The sequence below is a fragment of the Hemitrygon akajei genome, chromosome 4 (genome assembly GCF_048418815.1).
Source record: "Hemitrygon akajei chromosome 4, sHemAka1.3, whole genome shotgun sequence".
Taxonomy (NCBI): Eukaryota; Metazoa; Chordata; class Chondrichthyes; order Myliobatiformes; family Dasyatidae; genus Hemitrygon; species Hemitrygon akajei.
Window position 1 is genome coordinate 174,506,761 of NC_133127.1, and position 23,286 is coordinate 174,530,046.

Below are 23,286 nucleotides of genomic sequence, written 5' to 3' on the forward strand. Positions count from 1 at the left end.
GGATTTTAATTGGGCATATGACCAAGTCTCTCGTGGGTAGGCTCATCCAGATGATTAAAGTGCATGACACTCATGGTGAAATGGCTGTTTGGATTCAGAATTGGGTTGCCCCTAGAAGACAGAGGCTAGTGCCTGATGGGTCTTATTTTGGCTGGAGGTCCTTGACTAGTGGTGTCCCAAAGGGATCTAAACCGGGATCTCTTCTGTTGTTAATGTAGGAGGTGCCAAAGGCCGAAGTGTGATATAGTACAGTTGCAGATAAGGGCAGAGAAATGCAGATAAAGTGTAATTCAGGCAAGTGGGAAGAGTTGCACTAGGGGAAGTCAAATATACAGGGGAAAGTGCATACACAGTCAGTCACTGTATTTAAGTACAGAGGATAATTGGGCACAAGTCTATAGCTCCCTGAAAATGGCCATGGAAATTGATAGAGTAAGAAAAGGGCATATGGCATGCTTGCTTTTATTAGCGAAGGCACGGAATTCCGAAGTCAGGAAGCCACACTGCAGCTGTATAAAACTCTGGCTAGACCATATCTGGAGTACTACATTCAATTCTGGTCACCTCATTATAGAAAAGGCATCGAGGCTTAGAGGGGTTATGGAAGTAGTTTACTACCAAGATGCTACCTTGATTAAATGACAGGTGCTATAAAGAGATTATACAAACTAGGGTTGTTTTCTCTGGAGCAGCAGAGGCCGAGGGGAGACCTGACAGAAATTTATAAAATTATGAAAGGAATACATACAGCTGACAACCAGTATCTTTCTCCCCGGGGTCAAAATATCTAAAACTAGAAGGCATGCATTTAAGGTGAGGCGAGATATTTTCAAACACGTGTGGAGCATTTATTTTTTTTTAAACTTAGAATGGTGGGTGTCTGGAATGTGCTACGAGGGACGGCAACGGAAGCAGCTATTAAGAGTCTTAGATAGGCATATGAATACACCTTGTGCGGGATAGAGAGATTAGGTGTCATTAGTTCAGCACCACATGGCATGCTGGTCTGGGAAGTCTGATCTCATGGAATCCAGAGAAAATACAAGGGTGGATTCAAAATTGGTTCAGAGGAAGGAAGTAGAGCGCAGGGGTTAAAGGTTGTTTCTTGGAAAGGAGGCTGGTGGTGCGCCACAGGGATCGGTGTTGGGACTCTTGTTATTCAGACCGTGTGGAGGATGTCACTCCTGGTTGCATTGTTTGCTGTCGCTATCTTTGTCATTTATGTAAATGATCTGGAACTGAATGCACGTCTTTATCAGTAACTTTGCAGATTTCATGAAATAGGTGTTGTCAATTAGTGAAAAATCTTATTGTAGATTACGGGATTACCGGGGGGGGGGGGGAGAGGAGGGGGGGGAGATTTTAATCAGTTAAAAGTAGCCCAAGGAGTGGCAAAAGGATTTCAATGCAGACAAGTGTGAGGCAATAGCATTGTGGAAAGTGAAACTAACAGGACGTACACTCTGAACGGTAGAACACCAGGGAAAATAATGGAATCCAGGAGTACAAGGAGTTCATTAAAAGCAGCATCACAGTAAGTCAGAGTGGTGAAAAGGGTGTTTAGCATGCTGGCCTTCATTAGTCAGGGCATGATGTTCCTACTCTTTTACTCCATGTGGCAGTTGTACATTGGTGATGCCACATTTGGACTACCGTATAGCTTTAGTCACCTTGTTACAGAAACAAAACTGGTTAAACTAGAACAGGTGCAGAAAAGATTTACGAGGATGTTGCCAGGACTAGAGGGCTTGAGTTATAGGCAGAGGTTAATCAACCTAGCCTCCCTTGGAGCATAGGAGAATGAGAGGTGACCTAGAGATTTAGAAAATCATGAAGTCTTTTTCCAATATTCGGGGAGTCTAAAACTAGGGGATAGAGATACAGGGTCAGAGGGAAATATTTAAAAGAGACTTGAGGGGCAACTCCTTCACAGAGGGTGGTGATGAGTATATGGAACAAGCTGCCAGAGGAAGTGGTTGAGGCAAGTTTAATAGCATCATTAAGTACTTGAATAGGAGTATGCAGGGGCAGGGCTTATAGGAATATGGGATAAATGCAGGAAATTAGGACTAAGGTTGGCATGTTCTTGTTAGGCTAAAAGGCATGTTCCTGTGCTAGTTTAAAACATCAAGCACTGTATTTATTACTTTCAATCAAATTATTTGAAAATCATAACACTAACCAGAAATCCAATAGGCATACATAAACCTGACAAAACTACAAAAGAGGGTACAATTTATTCTGCAGCTATATAAAGCTCTGACTAGACCACAGCTGGAATAGCAAAAGGACTCTACGTTAGAAGGATATGCTAGCCTTGTAAGGAATTTAACTATGATTAATCTAAATGATTAATACACAAAGTTGTAAGAAGAGATACTGTGGCTGTACTTCTTGGACCTGAGAGTTAGTGGGCGATTTGATGAGCTATTTAAAATGTGAAGAGGAACTAAGCTTCATTCTATCTACTATTTTCACTAGCTGAGAGAACATGATGAGGGGGCAGAACTCAAGCCACGATCTTCTTACAATTCATCATGAAAGCCTGCATTATTCTGTTACAACTAGCAATTAATGCTATATCCTAAATTTAAAAGGATTGAAAAATGTGTCCCTTTTATACCTTTGTTTTACAAGCTAAAGCAGATACATGGACTTGGGTCACAAATTAGCCATGATTTCATTAAATGGGGAAACATGTTCAAGGAGCACTATGGTCCATTGCTGAACCCAAGCAAAATCTCCAAGCACTTTTCTTATTAATACTTAAGCAATACAGCACCATGGAAAACTTAAGTATGTCCATTTTTAAATTACATTTTTTGATGATGATTATCCAAAATGGAAAATTTAGAAAAGCTTCCCACCTTTAAATTTTTGAAACTTTGCCAAGTAAAATGATGCTTGAGGGAGAGATATTCTGCTGAATGAGACATCAAGGTCACATCTGCTTGCTCAAATGGAGGTTAAAGACACAATACTACTACTCTAAAGATGTAGGATTCTTCCATTAATCCAGCCAACACAACTTCCTCCACCATAAATTTCAACTGATCACTTCTACTGCTATTGGCAGAATGTTACAAATCTACATTGTCTGCTGGTACTGAACAATCATCAGATTCCAAAAGTAATTTATTGTCCGGAGAGACTGAAGACATTTTCAATTATACAGTAGGTACATATCTGTACCTAGCAGTTAAAGAGACAATGGAGTGACTGAATGGGGGGGGGAGGAGAGAGAGAGAAAAGCAAACCAAAAAGTGGTGCTGAAAATCTGAGGGGAAAAAAGCAGAAGATATTGGAAATAATCAAAGAATACGTACACGACGCTGGAAGAACTCAGCAGGTCAGGCAGCATCCGTGAGAAAAGAGTAGCCAACGTTTCAGGCCAAGACCCTTCATCAGGAATGGGGGGGGGGGGGAAGAGAGGGCTGAAGCCCAGTAAGAGAGATAAGGGAGGGGGAAGGGCTAGAGGCACCAGGTGGAGAATCAATCAAAGGAAGGATAAAGGGGGGAGGGGATAAGCATGAAAGAACTGTAGAGGTAAAGGAGCAGAAAGTTGAAAGTGGAGAGAGGCAGAGGGGGACCAAGGATAGGGGAAAGGGGAGGGGGAGGGAATTACTGGAAATTGGAGAATTCAATGTTCATACCACCAGGCTGGAGGCTACCCAGACGGTAGATGAGGTGTTGCTCCTCCAACCTGAGTTTGGCCTCATCTTGGCAGTATTTTTGTGTTTTGGAAATAATCAGCTGGTCAGCCAACATCAGCAGTGTGGCAAATGGTCTTTCCACATCAATGAACTTTTAAAACTAGATAATTTTCTTACTGCTGTTCTATGACCTGTATCCTTTGCTGCCTGAAGGTGCCAGGAATGTACAATGTGCATCTTACCAATACTTAAAGCTGAAACCCAAAAGACGAAATGTCTTCTGCTTAATGAAGCCTCAGCAGTTGTATTGTAAATCATACAACAGCTTCAGTAAGAAAAAAGAAAACTTTTGCACATATTTTAAAAAAGCACTTAGTGAAATTGTAAATAAACTGGTGACTGCACATATTCCAGGCTATAAATCTATTGAGCATCTTGAATAGAGAAAAATCAAACATTCAAATATTCAACATGAAAAATATTGGCTTTTCCTACCAATTCCTTTAAACATGAATGAATGACAAATTGCACCAAGTAAACCTGTTCTTTAGAATCTACTTTTATTAGCAGTACCTACAAAAGAAAAGTGCCAAGTAAGCAAAACTACGCAATCCTGCAACCAACTGATAAAAACTCAGCTACTTCAACTTATGAATGGAAGTGAGTCACTGAACAAGCAATGAGACCAATTTAAAAACAATTCATCTGATCAGGCAAGATTAAAAGTGAAAGCATAAGCATTTACAACCACATTAAACCACTGAAATGAACCATTCCAGCTCTTCCCAAATGGTCTCACTTCCACAGAAGTCAGTCTTCAGCCAATATAATTCATTTCACATGGAAACAAGAAACACCAGAGTAAACTGGACTCATAAAAGGATCAGAGGACATCAGTACATTCTGGAATTGGCTGTGCAGGTATTTCCAATCCAAAGATAAATTTGATAAATACTGTGGCCAGCAGGCAGTGGTTAAGTGGAATGCATGATGCTCAGTTTAGGCTCTTTGACTCCAGATGACCAGAAAAGCAATTTTCTAGAGGCAAGGGAAAAGATGTTTCACGACACAAGGCACAAAAGAACTTCAATAAAATTGAAGAACAAGGACAGGAACAGGCCCTTCAGCTCATATTGTGTCAAATTAATGATGCCTAATTAAACTAATCCCTTCTGCCTGCACGTGGCCCATATCCCTCTGCATATTCATGTGCCAAACCAAGAGAGTCTTAAATTCCTCCATCATATCTGCCTCCACCACTCCGTCAGAACATTCCAAGCACCCCCACTCTCGATTTTAAAAAAAACTTGCCCCACATCATCTTTGAACTTTCTCCCTCTCACTTTAAATGCATGGCCTGTAGTACAAGGCAAAAACCACACAGGTTCCAATATGGATATTGTGGAACACCACTAGTTATGGACCACCAGAGAGTCATAGAACATTACAACACAGAAGCAAGCCCTTCAGCCCATCAAGTCCATGCCAAACTATTGTGAAGCCTAATTTAATCAATCTACACCCAGACTGTAGCCCTCCATACCCCTCCCATACATGCACCAATCCAAATTTCTCTTAAATGGTGAAATCGAACCTGTATCCACCACTTCTGCTGGCAGCTCATTCCACACTCTCACCATTGAGTGGAGAAGATCCACCTTATATTCTCCTAAAGCATTTCACCTTTCACCCTTAACCCGAGGGTTTTAGTCTCATACAACCTCAGTGGAAAAAGCCTCCTTGCAGTTACCCTATTTATACCCCTCATAATTTTGTATACCTTTATTAAATCTCCCCTCATTCTCTTACACCCCAGGGAATAAATTCCTAACCTATTCATCCTTTCCTTATAATTCAGGTCCTCAAGTCCAAGCAACTTGTAAATGTTTTGGATGAGCCTACCATGAGAATCTTCTCAAATGTCTTACCAAAATCTATATAACTAACATCCACTACTCTATCATCAATCAACATCTACTTCTCTACCATCAAAATCAACACAAAAGAGAACAGTTCTGAGCATCATGAGCTCCAGAACACCACTAAAGGAGCTCCTCCTGGGAATACTGTAGTCCCAACTGCCTTTATCTACTTCCTCTGTATTCCTGCTGCCAATGGTCAGAACTAGAAATCCTTAGTTCAATTCCACTTGCAAATCAGTAACATACAGAACAACAACCTGACATCATCCACCTCCGTAAACAATGCCCCATCAACAAAGTACAATAAAGAAGCTTAGCAATGCTTACCTGATCCTATCTACTAATATAGGCATGGGTACGGACTACACTACAAGGACACACCAACCTCCTGGAATTCCCTAAAACCACTCATGAACACCTTCACCACAACAAATGCAGCAATTCAAGTTAATGACTTGTCCCTACTACCACCTACTCAAATGCAATTTGGAATAGACATTCAATAGTGTCTAATTCTCACATATCAGAAGATAATGAAGCAGTGTTATTGTCCATCAACCTTCACACCTCCACTTAAGTTTTTTTTAAAGTCCAATACTTTAGCATCATTTTCATGTTAAATATCCTCACATAGTCCTTTAGTGTAGTGGATCTGACCCAGTTCATCAAGGGTAAAGCCCTCCCCATCATTGAGGACATCTACACAGAACATCAACTCAGGATAGCAGCATCCATCATCAGGAATCTCGGTCATGCTCTCCTCTTGCTGCTGCCGCCATCGGTAAGAAGGTATGGGAGCCTCAGGACCCGCACCACCAGGTTCAGGAACAGTTATTACCCCTTAGTCAACAGGCTCTTGAAACAAAGAGAATAACTTCATTTTCCCCATCGTTGAAATGTTCCCACAACATATGGGCTCACTTTCAAGGACTCTTCATCTCATGTTCTCAAATATTTATTGCTTATTTATTATTATTTCTTTAATTTTGTATTTGTTCTTTTATATACACTTTCTTGTACTCTGTATTCTTCTATGTAGAAACTAATAAAAATATTGGAAAAAAGAATTTTGTATTTGTTCAATTTGTTGTCTTTTGCACTAAGTTGGTGCAGTCTTTCATTTATTCTATTATGGATGTATTGAGTATGTCTGCAAGAAAATGAATCTTAGGGTTATATATGGCAACATACATGCACTTTAATAAATTTACATTGAACTTTTAGATTTATCACTAATTATTCTACGTTTCTAGGAATTTTCATTTCATTGACAGTAACTGATGATTATCCCTATCAAATGTGAATAATGTAGTATTCATGACATTCCAGTTTCAAATCTCAAGTCGCATCAGTATAAAAAAAAATCAAAGAATGCAGCATCCAAAGGATCCAATATTTACTGCTAGGCATGCAATTTCTAATGGGAATGAATATAAATTGGTATGAAAAAGATTCAAAAATATGCACTAAACAAAAATGGTTGAAAACAAAATCACGAGTTTAAATCCTGACTTAGCAAGTAATTAACTCATCATTAAGTCCAACATTTAAGGTTGACAAGATAACAAGAAAGCTTTGTTGGTTGAAACTAAAAGATAATTCATGTGTTAGATTTTAAATCTCAGCAACTCAGGAAGATATCCACTAATAAAATGAAAATCAGACACTGCACTTGAAAGCAATTCTTAAAATAGCTTTCCATTTGCCAAGGGATAAAGCAGCATCCAATTTTAAAATATGGAAACTAAAACAAAAATAGAAAACACTGGGAGATGCACAATAAGTAGGTCAGCATCTGCAAAAGAGAAGAAAGGTTAAGGTTTGTTTTCTTCTTCAACAATGCTTGCTCAGTTTTGTTGTCTTTTGCACCAAGTTGATGCAATCTTTCATTGATTCTATTATAAGTATTATTCTATTATGGATTTATTGAGTATGCCTGCAAGAAAATGAATCTCAGGGTTGTATATGGTGACAAATATGCATTTTAGTAAATTTACTTTGAGCAAGAGAGGATCAGCAGATGCTGGAAATCCAAGCAACACACAAAATGCTGGAGGAGCTCAGCAGGCCAGGCAGCATCTATGGAAAAGAGTACAGTCGACGTTTTGGGCTGAAACCCTTCATCAGAGCTGGAGAAAAAAATGAGGAGTCAGAGTAAGTAGCTGGGGGGTGGGGGTGGGTGGGAAGAAGAAACAAGGTGATAGGTGAAAAGAGGGAAGGGGTGAAGAAAGGAGCTGGTAAGTTGATTGGTGAAAGATATACAGGGCTAGAGAAAGGGGAATCTGATGGGAGAGGACAAAAGGCTATGGAAGAAAGGGGGAGGAGCACCAGAGGGAGGTGATGGACATATAAGGAGATAAGGTGAGAGCGCGAAATGGGAATGGGGGAATGGTGAACGGGGGACATTATCAAAAATTCAAGAAATCGATGTTCATGCCATCAAGTTGGAGGCTACCTAGACGGAACAAGATATTGCTCCTCCAACCCTAGTGTGGTTTCATTGCAACAATAGAAGCAGCCATGGACTGACATATCAGAATTCAGCACCCTTTGCTACTTGAAAAATAAGCTTTAGACATGCTTAAATCTAGCCATTTTTCAATACTTGTTAATTAGATCTGAAGTCTTTTCAACTTTAATTTTCTTATAGAGATAACTTTCAGGAAGATTAAACAGCTGCCACAGAAAAAGCTCATTTGGCATACTAACTTCAAATTGCACAAATTACAGAGATTTAGAGCAGCCCATAATACTACTAACATTATGATAAAAGTGCAAAGCATTTTAAGTTCCAACATTGCTTACTAGGTTTTATTCCTCAAACACTCAAAATTTAAAAAATGATAGCAGCTCCAAAAACATCAGAAAGGAAATTTAAAATATGATCAATGTTGAACAAACATCTCAAGGAAAATGATTTATACTCAGCCAGGTGAATAGAGACAGAAGCTGCACCAAGAAAAAAATAGCTATAATAACTAGGCTTCAGAAATAGCTCTTCCAACAAAGCAACATTATAGTGGTTGAACAGTGTTTCATTCATTTTGGAATGTAGGCAACTAAGTTCAAAGTACATTTATTATCAAAGAATGGATAGAGAATACAACTGAGATTCGTCCTCCCACAGGCAGCCACGAAACAAAGATACACCATGGAACCCATTCAAGAAAACATCAAACACCCAATACATGAAAAAAAAGAACAAATTGGACAAATGGCAAAAAGCGAGTGAACAACACAGAATATCAAACATCAAACCAGTAAAATTCAGTTTAGTTCAGATCAGCACCGCATCGCTAGCCAATGCAGGCCACAAGACCATTCTTCACTGAAGTGCCCCAGTCCACATGGATTGCCCTGATCAAACCACTCAAAAAACAGCAAAAAAGTGTAACAAGATTCCAGGAGCACATGCAACGTGAACCTCAAAGTCCCCCAAAAGGAGACCACAGCCTCACCAATCCAACTCAGGCAACGTGGATCCCAAGACTTTACTTTCCTGCACTTGCCAGCAACAACAGCTAGCAAGCGGGAGAGGAAAACCGGTCAAATGCAGACAGATGATGCCGAACACCCACGCACCCCATGCTCTTGTTCTCGTCGACTTCAACCTTGGTCAATGTCTCAATCAGAGAGAAGCAAAGGAGTTGATCATGAGCTCACGTCCCATCTCCAGGCAGCACTGGCAAAACTAGCAATTATTGCCCATTTTTGAAGACCTGCAGTCCTTCTGTGATGATGCTGGATGGGAATTTCAGCATGCAAACTCAGAAATGAAGGAATTTAGAATGCAATCACCAGAACTTCTAATATATTCCAAACAAAAATCCCAAGGATTTGGTCAGGAACCTACTCATGGTGGCATCACTATGGACTGCTGACCTTTGCCACTTCAGTTGGTGATAAAATGTGCTGTTCAAGATTGCCTTAATCTGAATGGTCCTACACCATGCTCAAAGAAAATTTATTATTAAAGTACATATACGTCACCACATACAACTGAGATTTGTTTTCTTGTGGGCATACACAGTAATTCCAAAAAACAAAAAAAGTCAGTGGAGGACTGCACGCAACAGATAGACAACCAATGTGCAGATACAAATAAAATAATGAAGAAAGCAATAAATTTCAAGAAAGTAAGCAGTAAAGTTCTTGAAAGTACGACCATAGGTTGTGGGAACACTTTAGTGATGGGAGAGTGAAGTTATCCTCTGTTTCCAAGAGCTTGATGGTTGGAGGGATAATAACTGTTGCTGAACCAGATAGCATGGGTACCTCCTTCCTGATGACAACAGCAAAAAGAGCATGTCCTGGGTGGTGGGGGTCCTTGATGATGGATGCTGCTTTCCTACGAGATCACTCCGTTTGGATGTGCTCAATGGTGGGGAGGGGCTTTACCTGTGATGTTCTGGGCCATATCCACTACTTTCTGTAGGATTTTCCATTCAAAGGCATTGGTGTTTCCAGACTGGATTTGTCCTGCTTTGAGAACAGGATATACCCAGCCAATTTTCCACATTGTCCAGTAAATTTCAATGCTGTAATGGCAGAAACAGCTTGACCAGAAACCTAGCTAATTTTGTGTACAGTACAAATGATGCTGTTCACAAACAAAGCAGTTGCCTGGGATATGTGAACATTCAAATAAATTTAAAATGGAGCTCTTGGCAGATTTGTGAGGGCCAAAGAGATAAAGACTGCATATGACATGCTGCAGAACAGTGAAGTTATGTCTGCACCTCCATGAAACTACAAATAGTTGTATGGAATCCTCCCTCAAACAAGTTGGAATGAGCACCAATGGACTGCCTTCTGCTGAAGGTATAATCCAGGAAGTAATTGCTGGCCAAACCTAATTCTGAGCGAGCAATATAATGCAATTCCTCATTTATTCATCTGCTTTGAGGGGCATCTTTAATAGAACTTAAATCAAAATGTGATTTTTCTCACCAATTTCCAAACTTTGGTCAAAAAGAAACAAAAACTTCCATGTACTGGACAACAACAGTGCAAGTATATTAACCTTCCATATAAATGATTGCTTGCAACTATTCTGTGTCACCTGACTCCTGGAGAACAGTGTTCATATTAATGTTTTATACCTAATAAAAATAGATGTTTTAATCAGTACGTCAAATTGAGGCTCCATCAAACAGGCACTCAGATGAACTCAATTTGACTATGATTGAGGGAAAGTGACTGCTTATGCACTTAAAGAAAAAATATCTGCAGATGCTGGAAATTTGAAAATACTAGGCAAGTCAGGTTACACCCCTGGAGAAACAAGCATAATTCTAACGAAACTAATCGCCAGCGTTATCTATTTATCTCTATACAGGTGCTGCCGGACATGTTATGTATTAACACTGGCCTTTTTTTAAATGTCTGGTTATCCACCAAATTTTCTTCTCCACCACAACCCCACCATTTCCTTCAGAATGCATTTTATGATTTAAATTGAGAATAAAAACATTCAGATTACAGTATTTCATTAATATCATTTATTCAAAATGGCAGGATAGTTCTGTGTAGAACTCTAGTGATTAACTTACTGGACTGTTATTTTTCTTAAATTGCTTAGGCAAATTGCATATTCAATTGATACAATAAACATTAAAAATTTTAAATAGAGGTTTTATTAGCGGCCTCAGTATATGAAACCAGTGAAACTGTATTTAGAAATCGAGGACACATTGATGTACGACACGTCGTAGTTAGTTTTTTCGTGTCTAGAAGCAGTCAATACCGACCTGCGCTACTGTATTCTGTACTGTGAATGATGCAGACTGCCTCACCACGCCCAGATTCCATTCGTCTGCTTTCTTTTAATAAAGGTAACGAGACAACGCTTTCCTTCATTGCCTTCTTCTATAATACTTCACCGCTGCAATTTTCATTACCTAACAAACAACATTTTATATCGGGATGGTCACCTCTCAGGGACGTATTACGACAAAATCTAAAAACAAAAGCGCACTCCATCAGGGATATCATAGGCATTCGGAACAACTACCATACAATTGTCAGAAAGGTGATTATGATCAAGGCTGTCTTAATTGTACAGAACTGACTTACTCAACATTACCGTAAGGCAATTTAAGTCTGTATCGTTACTGCACAAACTGTTTAATCAGCTTTTTTAAAAACGAAATCTCTACTAGCGAATCAATAACCCATCTCCATCATATCCTAGCTTTATGGAAATCAAATCTTAATTGCTACCCTAAATATGTTATGCTTCAGAAACCGATACATCTGAGACTATGTATCAATAGGGATTTTTTTTACTTCCCAGTTAATTAGACTATGAAATGTAGGTTTACAGTGCTACATATCGACGTTCGCAATAGATATTCAAATCAGTGGGATTCTTGCCCAGTTCATGCGCTGACAAAAATGCAAATTATCCGTGCTGAATTTTAATGAAATGGGTCTGTATAAATCGATCGTTTTGATTTAATTTACAGTAAATTATGGGTTCAACTGTTTTAAGATTAACAATTCAAGGCGCGGCTGTGTGGATCTTTACAATATAACGTTACACTGCTTAGTAGGCCAGATTTCAATCAACTACCGGCTGTCTTGATTCTGGAAGAGAAAATAAGAATCACTTCCAGCACTCTTTTTAAATGCAACACTGCTGAACAAATTGCCAAAATGCAAATTCTTGATTCGAGACTAGCTGTGATCACGACAATTAACCAGATTAAAAGAAAACGCCCTTGTTTTGTAAACAGGGTTAGTCAATAGTAATTTAGTGCTCAGCAAGACAGTGCAGGAAAATGCGGATGAATGCGAGTGGATATTACCACTGAAACATCGGGAGGGGGGGGAAATCACGACCTGATTAACTATTGCAAGAATGATAACACCCACACCTGCGCGTCCAACAGTAATGAAAGATTTAAAAAAAAAGATAAAACTCAGCAGAGAATGTAGAATGAATGCAGTCAACACACATCTGCCTGCGAAAACCCTTTCATCTCTCAAAACGATGTTGGCGAGTGACTTAACCTGCCACTGGCTGTTCAAAGAATAGAGATTTTTTTCTCTCTCTCCTTCTGCTTAAAGCATCTTTATTTTTATTCCCTTTGCATCCCCATTCCCCAGGCCTCAGGTCGAAGGTGTGTCCACAGGGAGGGGTGGGGAGTGGAAATCAAGTCAATGCAGCCTAGCGCCTGCCAGTCATCCCGATGAGAGAGGCACCCTCTACACCAGCTCCCCCGCCGGTAACTCACCGCTCTGCTCGCCCAGGAAAACCAGCTTGAATTTCCGCAGCGGGTTCCCGAAGTCGCCTCCCGAAGTCATCGCGCAGAAGAGAAAAGAGGATTTGAAAGGAACTAAACGTCTTCTTTTTCCTTCACACTCGCAGCCGAAATGTAGTTATTGCTAAATCTAACTGCAAGCGATTACGTCTACCGGCGATATTATATATTTTAAATTATCCACAGTCAATTGAAAGAGGAACACACAAAAAAAAATCGCCTTACTCTTCACGGTTACTATACGAGCCGCTGCATAACAACCTAACCTGCTTGCTGGAAATGGCTTCCTGTTCCCGTGGAGAAAAGGGAGCAACATGACTGGCAGTCCTGTTAGCCAATCACCAAAAGGAAAGCTCTTCGGTGTGCGTGACGTCTCCTCATCGGACATCCAATCAGTGGCGAGAGAGAAGCAGAGCCGGCGTCCGGTTTGGTTGATCCGCAAGTGACCTGCGCATACGCAGAACGCCACGTTACCATCCCACCCACGGGGTGACGTCACCTGTCACACAGGGATCTTTGCCCTGTTGTTTGGACTGATGACTGGTTGAGAGTTATAAAATATGCTATGATAAGACATGTTTTTTTTTAAATTTTTCTTCTGATACATCATCTATTTGATTGCAATTAGTGCAATTTATATCATTAGATCCAAGGGTAAAATCAGGCCATTTGGTCCATTGAGTCTGGTCCACTATTCCATTATGACTAATTTATTTTGCCTCTCAGCTCCATTCACCCTGTAACCTTTGACATCCTTACTCACCAAGAACCTATCAGCCTCCACTTTAAATATACCCAATGACTTGGCCTCCATAGACATCTGTATCAATCAATTCCACAGATTTACCAATTTGACATCTGTATCGATCAATCCCACAGATTTACCAAAGTCTGGCTAAAGAAGTCCCTCATCATCTCTATTCTAAAGAGATGCCCTTGTATTCTGAAGCTGTGCCCTCTACTCACAGACACTCCCACTATTGGAAACATCCTCTCCACGTCCACTCTATCTGGGCCTTCAATATTCAGAAGGTTTCAATGAAATTCTCCCTCATTCTTCTAAATTCCAGCAAGTGGAGACCCAGAGGGATGAAATGCTCTTCATATGTTAACCCTTTCATTCCTGGGACCATTCCCATAAATACACAAAATGCTGGAGGATTTTGCACCAGGGCCTGCTGATGGGTCTTGGCCCAAAAAGTCAACAATTTATTTCCTTCCATAGAAGCTGCCTGACTTGTTAAGTTCTGACTGCATTTTTTTTTTTGTGTGTGTTACTCCTTATCTGCATAATCTCTTGTGTTTAGCATTCTGGTAAACCTTCTCTGGACCCTCTCCAATGACTGCACATCCTTTCCTAGATAAGGAGCCCAAAACTGCTCACAATACTCCAAGTGCAGTCTGACCAATGGCTAATAAAGTCTCAGCATCACATTCACAAACAAGAGAAAACCTGTAGATGCTGGAAATCTGAACAACACACACAAAATGCTGGAGGAACTCAGCAGGTCAGGCAGCATCGGTGGGAAAAAAAGTACAGTTGGCAGTGCATGAAACCTCGGCTCGAAACGTTGACTGTACTTTATTCTACAGATGCTGCCTGGCCTGCTGAGTTCCTCCAGCATTTTGTGTGTGTGTGTTGTTCAGCATTACATTGTTGCTTTTATATTCTGGTACTCTCAAAATGAATGAAAACATTGCATTCGCCTTCCTTACTACCAACTCATCGTGCAAGTTAGCCTTTAGCAAATCCTGCACTATGACTCTCAAGGCCCTTTGCCCTTCTGATTCTGAACTAGCTTCATGTTTAGGAAACTGTCTACCCATTTATTCCTTCTAACGAAGTGCATGACCATACACTTCGCTGCACTGTATTCCATCTATCAATTCTTTGCCCATTCTCCTAATCTGCCCAAGTCCTTCTACAGACTCCCTCCATCCTCATATTACCTGCCCTTCTACCTAGCTTAGTATTCTCCACAAAACCTGGCCACAAAGTCATCAGTTCCATCATCCAGATCATTAGCATTCACAAATAGCAAACCCAACACTGACCCCTTTGGAACACCACTCAGGCAGCCAACCAGAAAAGGCCCCCTTTATTCCCTCTTTTTGCCTTCTGCCAGTCAGCCAATCTCCTATCCATGCTAATGTCTTCCCTGTTATAGCATGGGCTCTTATTCTGTATAGCAGCCTCATGTGTGGCACCTTGTCAATGGCCTTCTGAAAATCCAAGTAAACAATATCCATTGGCTCTCCTTTGTCTATCCTGCCTGTTATTTCATCAAATAACTCTAATAGATTTGTCAGACAAGATTTCTCCTTAAAGAAACCATGCTGATTTCAGCCTATTTTTTCATAACACTTGAAGTACTCCAAAACTTCATCCTTAATAATGCAGTCCAACATCTTTCCAACCACTGAAGTCAGGCCAATGGCCTATAATTTCCTGTCTTTTGCCTCCTTAAAGAGTAAAGTGCCATTTACAATTTTCCTGTCCTCCAGAATCATTCCAGAATCTAGTGATTCTTGAAGGACCACCACTCATGCCTCCACAATCTCTTCAGTTACCTATTTTAGAACATTGGGGTATAGTTCATCTGGTCCAAGTAACCTATCTACCTTCAGTTATGCTTTGGCTTTTAGATATGTGCCTATGACAGCTTTCAGAGGATAAACGCTTTCACAGATGGTGGATTTTAAATCCGTAAATGGTGCATTTTCTTTGGTGTCTGTTTGATTCAAATGAAAAGTGAAATAAAGCAGAAAGAGAGAAGAAAATGAAATCCAGGAACAGAATATGTCTGAACAAAGAAGCAACCATGCATTCTATATGACCCAGAGCACAGATTAGAAAACGAAGAAGGTTGCTCATCTGCTTAATCCCACCATTCATTGGGACAGTGGCTGATCTTAAGGAAGAGATAGATTCCTTTGAAGCAAAAGATACCAACGGTAGAAACTAAGGTTACATTTAGATCATACATGATGTTATTTAATGGCAAAGCAGGCTTGGAGGGTTGGATGGCCTAACTATATATCTGTACTTATATCTTCTCATTGTGATCCCGCACATCCCATAATGGTATACAGATTGAAAAGCAATTTGAGCTAGGAGAGTTTTAAGCACACACTGCAGTGGAGTAGTTCTGATGCAGGGCCTCAGCCTGCCACACAGTAACACAATGGCTCACTTGAAGCTTTACAGCACTGTCTATCCAAGTTCAACTCCCAAGGCTGTTTGTAAGGAGTTTGTACACTCTCCCCATGCCCGCATGGGTTTCCTCCTGGTGCTCCAGTTTCCTCCCACATTCCAAAGATAGACAAGTTATTAGATTATTTGATCACAAGAGTGTAATTGGGTGGTACCAGTTCACTGGGCTGGAAGGGCCTGTTACAGATCCGTAACTCCAAATAAAAAAGACCAAAAGCATTGGCTATCCTTTTGCCTCCATAGACGCTAGCCGACCTACTGAGCTCCCCCAGTAGTTTGTTTTTTGAATTTGAACTAATATGCACTTTAATCTGTGGCAGACAATTCTACAGTTCTATCATCCTTTCTTAATTCTCATTCATCCTTTATCTTGGCTTGGTTAGATTAGATTTTCATTTATAACATTTCAATATATACTGTTTATTTCCAAGCATTTTGATTTTATTTGGCAGAATTATATTGTTTGGGGAAGACACTTCTTCTTGGCAATTTTCTTAGGTCATTGATGACATGCTTTCTCTGCAGTTCTGTGGCTGATGAGGCCAATATGGGACTGCAAATGCTGCCTGACAGAGATGGTGGTTCAAATGGTTCAATTTAATATCAGCAAATGCATACAGTATACAACCTGAAATCTTACTCTTCACAGACACCAATAAAAGAAAAAAATGCAAAGAATGAATGTCAAAAACATCAGAACCCCAAAGCACCCCCTTCCCACACAAAAGCATCAGCAAGAGCATCGACCCTTCCCTCCCCCTCCCCCGCAAAAGCAACGACCCCCACACTCCACCCTGCAAGCAGTAGCAAAAGCCCACAAAGTAACCTGGATCTAGAGTCCCAACAAAAGTTACAGTCCATAACCTGACTCTTCAGTATCCCAGACATGCTCTCTCACATTAACGAGGGAGAGAGGGATCGCTCCTGCAACAAGGAGACCAGCAGCTCGCTGTTCGATGTTGCAATCTTCTACATCGGTTCTCTGAGCCCCCTCACTCGAGGGCCAACAGGTTCTCACCCTCCTTCAAAAAGAAAGCAGAGGGAGAGCAGATTGCTCGAGTACAGGGGCCTTCTTCCAACAGCAGTGCACACCCCATATAGTCCCAATGTCTGGATCTCCCACGACGCTTCAGTCGGTGAATTCGGTGAAGAACCAGGTCATAGGTTGTCTGCGGGAACACACCCCAAAATTGTACACCTTCCAAGCTGCTCCTGAAGATATAGAAATGCCTGGACGCACAGCCACTCTGAGAACCTACCACTTGCTGAGAACTGTAGATTGAACTGTAGCTGTAGATCACAGACCCCAAAAAGACCCCAGTGAGGAGAGCTATTTTGAAAGAAAGTGCTCTCCTTCCACCGTTTATTCTGGTCTTCTGTGTGCTCCTGATTGTTATGTTCAAAGTTCAAAGTCAAAGTAAATTTATTATCAAAGTACAATTTGTCACCACATACAACCCTGAGATTCAATTTCTTGTGGGTATACTCAATAAATGCATTATAGAATAATAACCGTAATAGAATCAATGAAAGACCGCACTAACTTTGGCATTCAACCAGTGTGCAAAAGACAACAAACTATTCAAGTCCAAAAAGAAAATAATATTGTTAAATAATAAATAAATAAATATCCTGCGGTGGGAGGGAGAACAGCCAGAGGTCGTGGTACATGTTGGCACTAATGACAGGTAGGAAAAGAGCAGAGGTCCTGAAAAAAGTCTACAGGGAGTTAGGAAGGAAGTTGAGAAGCAGGACTACAAAGGTAGTCATCTCGGGATTACTGCCTGTGCCATGCAATAGTGAAAATAGGAATAAGATGAGATGGAGGATAAATGCGTGGCTGAGGGTTTGGAGTGGGGGCAGGGATTCAGATTTCTGGATCATTGGGACCTCTTTTGGGGCAGGTGAACCTGTACAAAAAGGACGGGTTGCACTTGAATCCCAGTGGGACCAATATCCTGGCGGGGAGGTTTACTAAGGCTTCTAGGGAGAGTATAAACTAGAATTGTTGGGGGGTGGGAACCAAACTGAAGAGACTGGGGAAGAGGAGGTTGGCTCACAAATAGAGAAAGCTTGTACACAGTGCGAGGGGGAGGATAGGCAGGTGACAGAGAAGGGACGCGCTCAGACCAAAGGCTTGAGATGTGTCTATTTTATTGCAAGGAGTGTTGTAAACAAAGCTGATGAGCTTAGAGCTTGGATCAGTACTTGGGGATATGATGTGGAGGCCATTACAGAGACTTGGATGGCTCAGGAACAGTATTGGTTACTTCAAGTGCCGGGTTTTATATGTTTCAGAAAGGACAGGGAGGGAGGCAAAAGAGGTGGGGACATGGCACTGTTGATTAGAGATAGCGATACGGCTGCAGAAAAGATGGACGCCATGGAGGGATTGTCTATGGAGTCTCTGTGGATGGAGGTTAGGAACAGGAAGGGGTCAATAACTGTAGTAAACCATGTATATCTGTCTGGACACGCCCCTCTGCTGACTGCTCCTGTGGCTCCTCCCACAGACCCCTGGTAGGTCACTGCTCCTCCCACAGTCCAAGGCAGTCATCCAGCATGGACGTGGTCCATTTTACTGCTAATAAAAGCCTTTCGGTATTTACTCTACTTCCAGTCTTTTGGAGTTATTGATAGTGCATCAATAACTTTACTGGGTGTTTTTTATAGGTCGCCTAATAGTAACAGGGATATCGAGGAGCAGATAGGGAAACAGATCCTGGAAAGGTGTAATAATAACAGAGTTGTCATAATGGGAGATTTTAATTTCCCAAATATCGATTGGCATCTCTCTGGAGCAAGGGGTTTAGATGGGGTGGAGTTTGTTAGGTGTGTTCAGGAAGGTTTCTTGACACAGTATGTAGATAAACCTACAAGAGGAGAGGCTGTACTTGATTTGGTATCTGTGTATTTGGATGTTCAGAAGGCCTTTGACAAGGTGCCGCACATGAGGCTGCTAAACAAGATAAGAGCCCGTGGAATTTCGGGGAAGTTATATACGTGGATAGAGCATTGGCTGATTGGCAGGAAACAGAGAGGGGGAATAAAGGGATCCCATTCTGGTTCGCTGCCGGTTACCAGTGGTGTTCCACAGGGGTCCTTGTTGGGGCCGCTTCTTTTTACATTGTATATCAACAATTTGGATTATGGAATAGATGGCTTTGTGGCTAAGTCTGCTGATAATACAAAGATAGGTGGAGGGGCCGGTAGTGCTGAGGAAACAGAGAGTCTGCAGAGAGACTTGGATAGATTGGGAGAATGGGCGAAGAAGTGGCAAATGAAATACAATATTGGAAAGTGTATGGTCATACACTTTGGTAGAAGAAATAAACAGGCAGACTATAATTTAAATGGGGAGAGAATTCAAACTTCTGAGATGCAACGGGACTTGGGAGTCGTCGTGCAGGATATCCTTAAGGTTAACCTCCAGGTTGAGTCGGTGGTGAAGAAGGCGAATGCAATGTTGGTGTTCATTTCTAAAGGAATAGAATACAGGAGCAGGAATGTGATGCTGAGGCTCTGTAAGGCACTGGTAAGACCTCACTTGGAGCACTGTGTGCAGTTTTGCACTCCTTATTTAAGAAAGGATGTGCTGACATTAGAGAGGGTTCAGAGAAGATTCACTGGAATGATTCCGTAAATGAGGGGGTTAACATATGAAGAACGTTTGACCGCTCTTGGACTGTACTCCTTTGAGTTTAGAAGAATGAGGAGGGGCCTCATAAAAACATTTCGAATGGGCGACGGAGTGGATGTGGTAAAGTTCTTTCCCATGGTGGGGGAGTCTAGTACAAGAGGGCATGATTTAAGGATTGAAGGGCGCCCATTCAAAACAGAGATGCAAAGAAATTTTTTTAGCCAGTGGGTGGTGAATCTGTGGAATTTGTTGCCACGGGCGGCAGTGGAGGTCAAGTCATTGGGTGTATTTAAGGCAGAGATTGATAGGTATCTGAGTTGCCAGGGCATCAAAGGTGGGGGAGTGGGACTAAATGGGAGAATGGATCAGACTCGATGGACCAAATGGCCGACTTCTGCTTCTTTGTCTTATGGTATTGGGAAATAAACCTGGACAAGTGTCAGATCTCAAAGTGGGAGAGCATTTTGGAGATAGTGATCATAATTCTATCTCCTTTACAATAGCATTGGAGAGAGATAGGAACAGACAAGTTAGAAAAGCATTTTATTGGTGTAATGGGAATTATGAGGCTATCAGGCAAGAAATTGGAGGCTTAAGTTGGAAACAGATGTTCTCAGGGAAAAGTATGGAAGAAATGTGGCAAATATTCAGGGGATATTTGTGTAGAGTTCTGTATAGGTACATTCCAATGAGACAGGGAAGTTATGGTAGGGTACAGGAACCGTGGTATCCAAAGACTGTAATAAATCTAGTCAAGAAGAAAAGGAAAGCTTACAAAAGGTTCAAAGAGCTAGGTAATGTTAGAGATCTAGAAGATTATAAGACTAACAGGAAGGAGCTTAAGAAGGAAATTAGGAGAGCCAGTAGAGGCCATGAGAAGGCCTTGGCAGGCAGAATTAAGGAAAACCCCAAGGCATTCTACAAGTATGTGAAGAGCAAGAGGATAAGACGTGAAAGAATAGGACCCATTAAGTGTGACAGTGGGAAAGTGCGTATGGAACCGGAGGAAATAGCAGAGGTACTTAATGAATACTTTACTTCAGTATTTACCATGGAAAAGGATCTTAGTGATTGCAGTGATGACTTGCAGCAGACTGAAAAGCTTGAGCATGTAGATATTAATAAAGAGGATGTGCTGGAGCTTTTGGAAAACATCAAGTTGGATAAGTTGCCGGAACTGGACAAAATGTACCCCAGGCTTCTGTGGGAGGCAAGAGAGGAGATTGCTGAGCCTCTGGTGATGATCTTTGCATCATCGGGACAGGAGAGGTTCCCAAGGATTGGAGGGTCGTGGATGTTGTTCCTTTATTCAAGAAAGGGAGTAGACTTAACCCAGGAAATTATTGACCAGTGAGTCTTACCTTAGTGGTTGGTAAGTTGATAGAGAAGATCCTGAGAGGCAGGATTTATGAACATTTGGAGAGGTATAATATGATTAGGAGTAGTCAGCATGGCTTTGTCAAGGGTAGGTCGTGCCTTACGAGCCTGATTGAATTTTTTGAGGATGTGACTAAACACATTGATGAAGATAGAGCAGTAGATATAGTGTATATGGATTTCAGCAAGTCATTTGATAAGGTACCCCATGCAAGGCTTACTGCGTAAGTAAGGAGGCATGGGGTCCAAGGGGATATTGATTTGTGGGTCCAGAATTAGCTTGCCCACAGAAGGCAAAGGGTGGTTATAGACAGGTCATATTCTGCATGGAGGTCAGTCACCAGTGGAGTGCCTCAGATCTGTTCTGGGAACCTTACTCTTCGTGATTTTTATAAATGATCTGGATGAGGAAGTGGAGGGATGAGTTAGTAAGTTTGCTGATGACACAAAGGTTGGAGGTGTTGTGGACAGTCTGGAGAGTTATCAGAAGTTACAGTGGGACATTGATAGAATGCAAAACTGGACTGAGAAGTGGCAGATGGAGTTCAACCCAGATAAGTGTGAAGTGGTTCATTTTGGTAGGTCAAATATAATGGCAGAATATAGTATAAATGGTAAGACTCTTGACAGTGTGGAGGATCAGAGGGATCTTGGGGTCTGAGTCTATAGGACTCTCAAAGTAGCTGCGCAGGTTGACTCTGTGGTTAAGAAGGGGTATGGTGTATTGGCCTTCATCAATCATGGAATTGAATTTGGGAGCCGAGAGGTAATGTTGCAGCTATATCGGACCCTGGTCAGGCCCCACTTGGAGTACTGTGCTCAGTTCTGGTCGCCTCACTACAGGAAGGATGTGGAAGCCATAGAAAGGGTGCAGAGGAGATTTACAAGGACGTTGCCTGGATTAGGGAGCACGCCTTATGAGAATAGATTGAGTGACGGTTTCCGGTGACATCATCATCGAGAATGGCAGCTTAAGTCACTAGCTCTTCCAGAAAAACAAAATTCTGAAAGAGATAAGGGAGTTCCAGAAAGATATAAAGCAGCAGCTACATGATATTAAGTCAGAGCTCGCCAACGTCAATCAAAAAATAGCAGTGGCAGAGACTCGAATTGAGAAGGTGGAAGATCGCGTTCAAACGTGGAATGGATACCAAGTAAGACGATAAAAATATTAAATCACCAAGAAGGTAAACTGCTTGACCTGGAGGGAAGATCACGGCGGAAAAATATCAGGATATACAATGTTCCCGAAGGAGCAGAGGGCTCATCTTTAACAGAGTTTGTCAGAAAGTTGCTGCGGGATGCGCTGGAGCTTCCCTCGACTATGGAGCTGGAAATTGAGAGAGCGCATCGTGCGCTCGTCCCAAAGCCTACCCGAGATAAAGCAGATAAGTCACGCTCAATAATAATCAAATTCCTTCAGTACAGTACCAAGGCGGAGATTCTACGAAGGGCCTGGGGTAAGAAGAGGGTGTTTTTAGATGACAAATTAATATATTTCGACTAAGATTACCCCCCCCCCCCGCAGTCCTGCAGAAACGTAAATAATACTCTGAAGTAAAGTGAATACTAAAGAGAGAAAGGATTACATTTCAAACTCCGTACCCTGCTAAACTTTGAGTGTTTTATGAAGATGGGACGCGGTTGTAACAGACAGTGGAAGAGGTGACTACAGACATGAAGGCCAGAGTGTTGCCTGTCAGCATGATCAAACCGAGGGAAAGCCTAGCGGAGGAATTATCCCGCTCCGCTTGGGAAATAGTGCGAGAATCGAGAAGGCAGGAGACGGGAGGAGGGTGAGAGAAGCATATCAGGAAGAGACCGGGAGTTTTCCAAAGACAGCCCTCACTCCCTCCAGAAGAGCCATAAGGTTTGGCTAACTTTAAAAATGTTGAGAAGCTAAATGGAAGCAAAAGTAGATGGTGATATACCTATCTCAAGAAATACTTAAAATAATGTGGATTTTATATTACATAGTTGTTATTCTTTATTTGCTCACTTACTCCTTTTTCCCCACCAAAATGAGAATATATATGTGTGCATATAGGTGTATGTATGTAATATATATATATATGTGTGTGTGTGTATGTATGTATATATATATATATATACACATATATTTATAGGAGGAGTACACAGGGAAATCTTTTCTGTGTAATGGATTTGTTCACTGACTTTTATGAACACTGCAATGGGGGCCTTCAATTCACAAGTA

General features: G+C 41.3%; 2 protein-coding genes across 9 annotated transcripts in view; one reads left to right on the forward strand and one right to left on the reverse strand.

Moving 5' to 3' along the window:
- Positions 1–13,169, reverse strand: part of rab6a (RAB6A, member RAS oncogene family) — an 86,005-nt gene extending 72,836 nt beyond the window's left edge. For 4 of the 8 annotated variants that reach the window (XM_073044011.1, XM_073044008.1, XM_073044012.1 and 1 more), the window contains exon 1: positions 13,066–13,169. In XM_073044011.1, the coding sequence (XP_072900112.1) occupies positions 13,066–13,156 (91 nt within the window). In that variant the 5' untranslated portion in view covers positions 13,157–13,169. Of the gene's footprint in view, positions 1–12,813 lie in introns of all 8 variants that reach the window. The other 4 variants (XM_073044015.1, XM_073044013.1, XM_073044014.1 and 1 more) reach the window with 2 other exon arrangements.
- LOC140726964 (proteasomal ATPase-associated factor 1-like) overlaps positions 1–23,286 on the forward strand; it is a 474,892-nt gene that overhangs the window by 332,462 nt on the left and 119,144 nt on the right. The gene's annotated exons all lie outside the window — the stretch shown is intronic.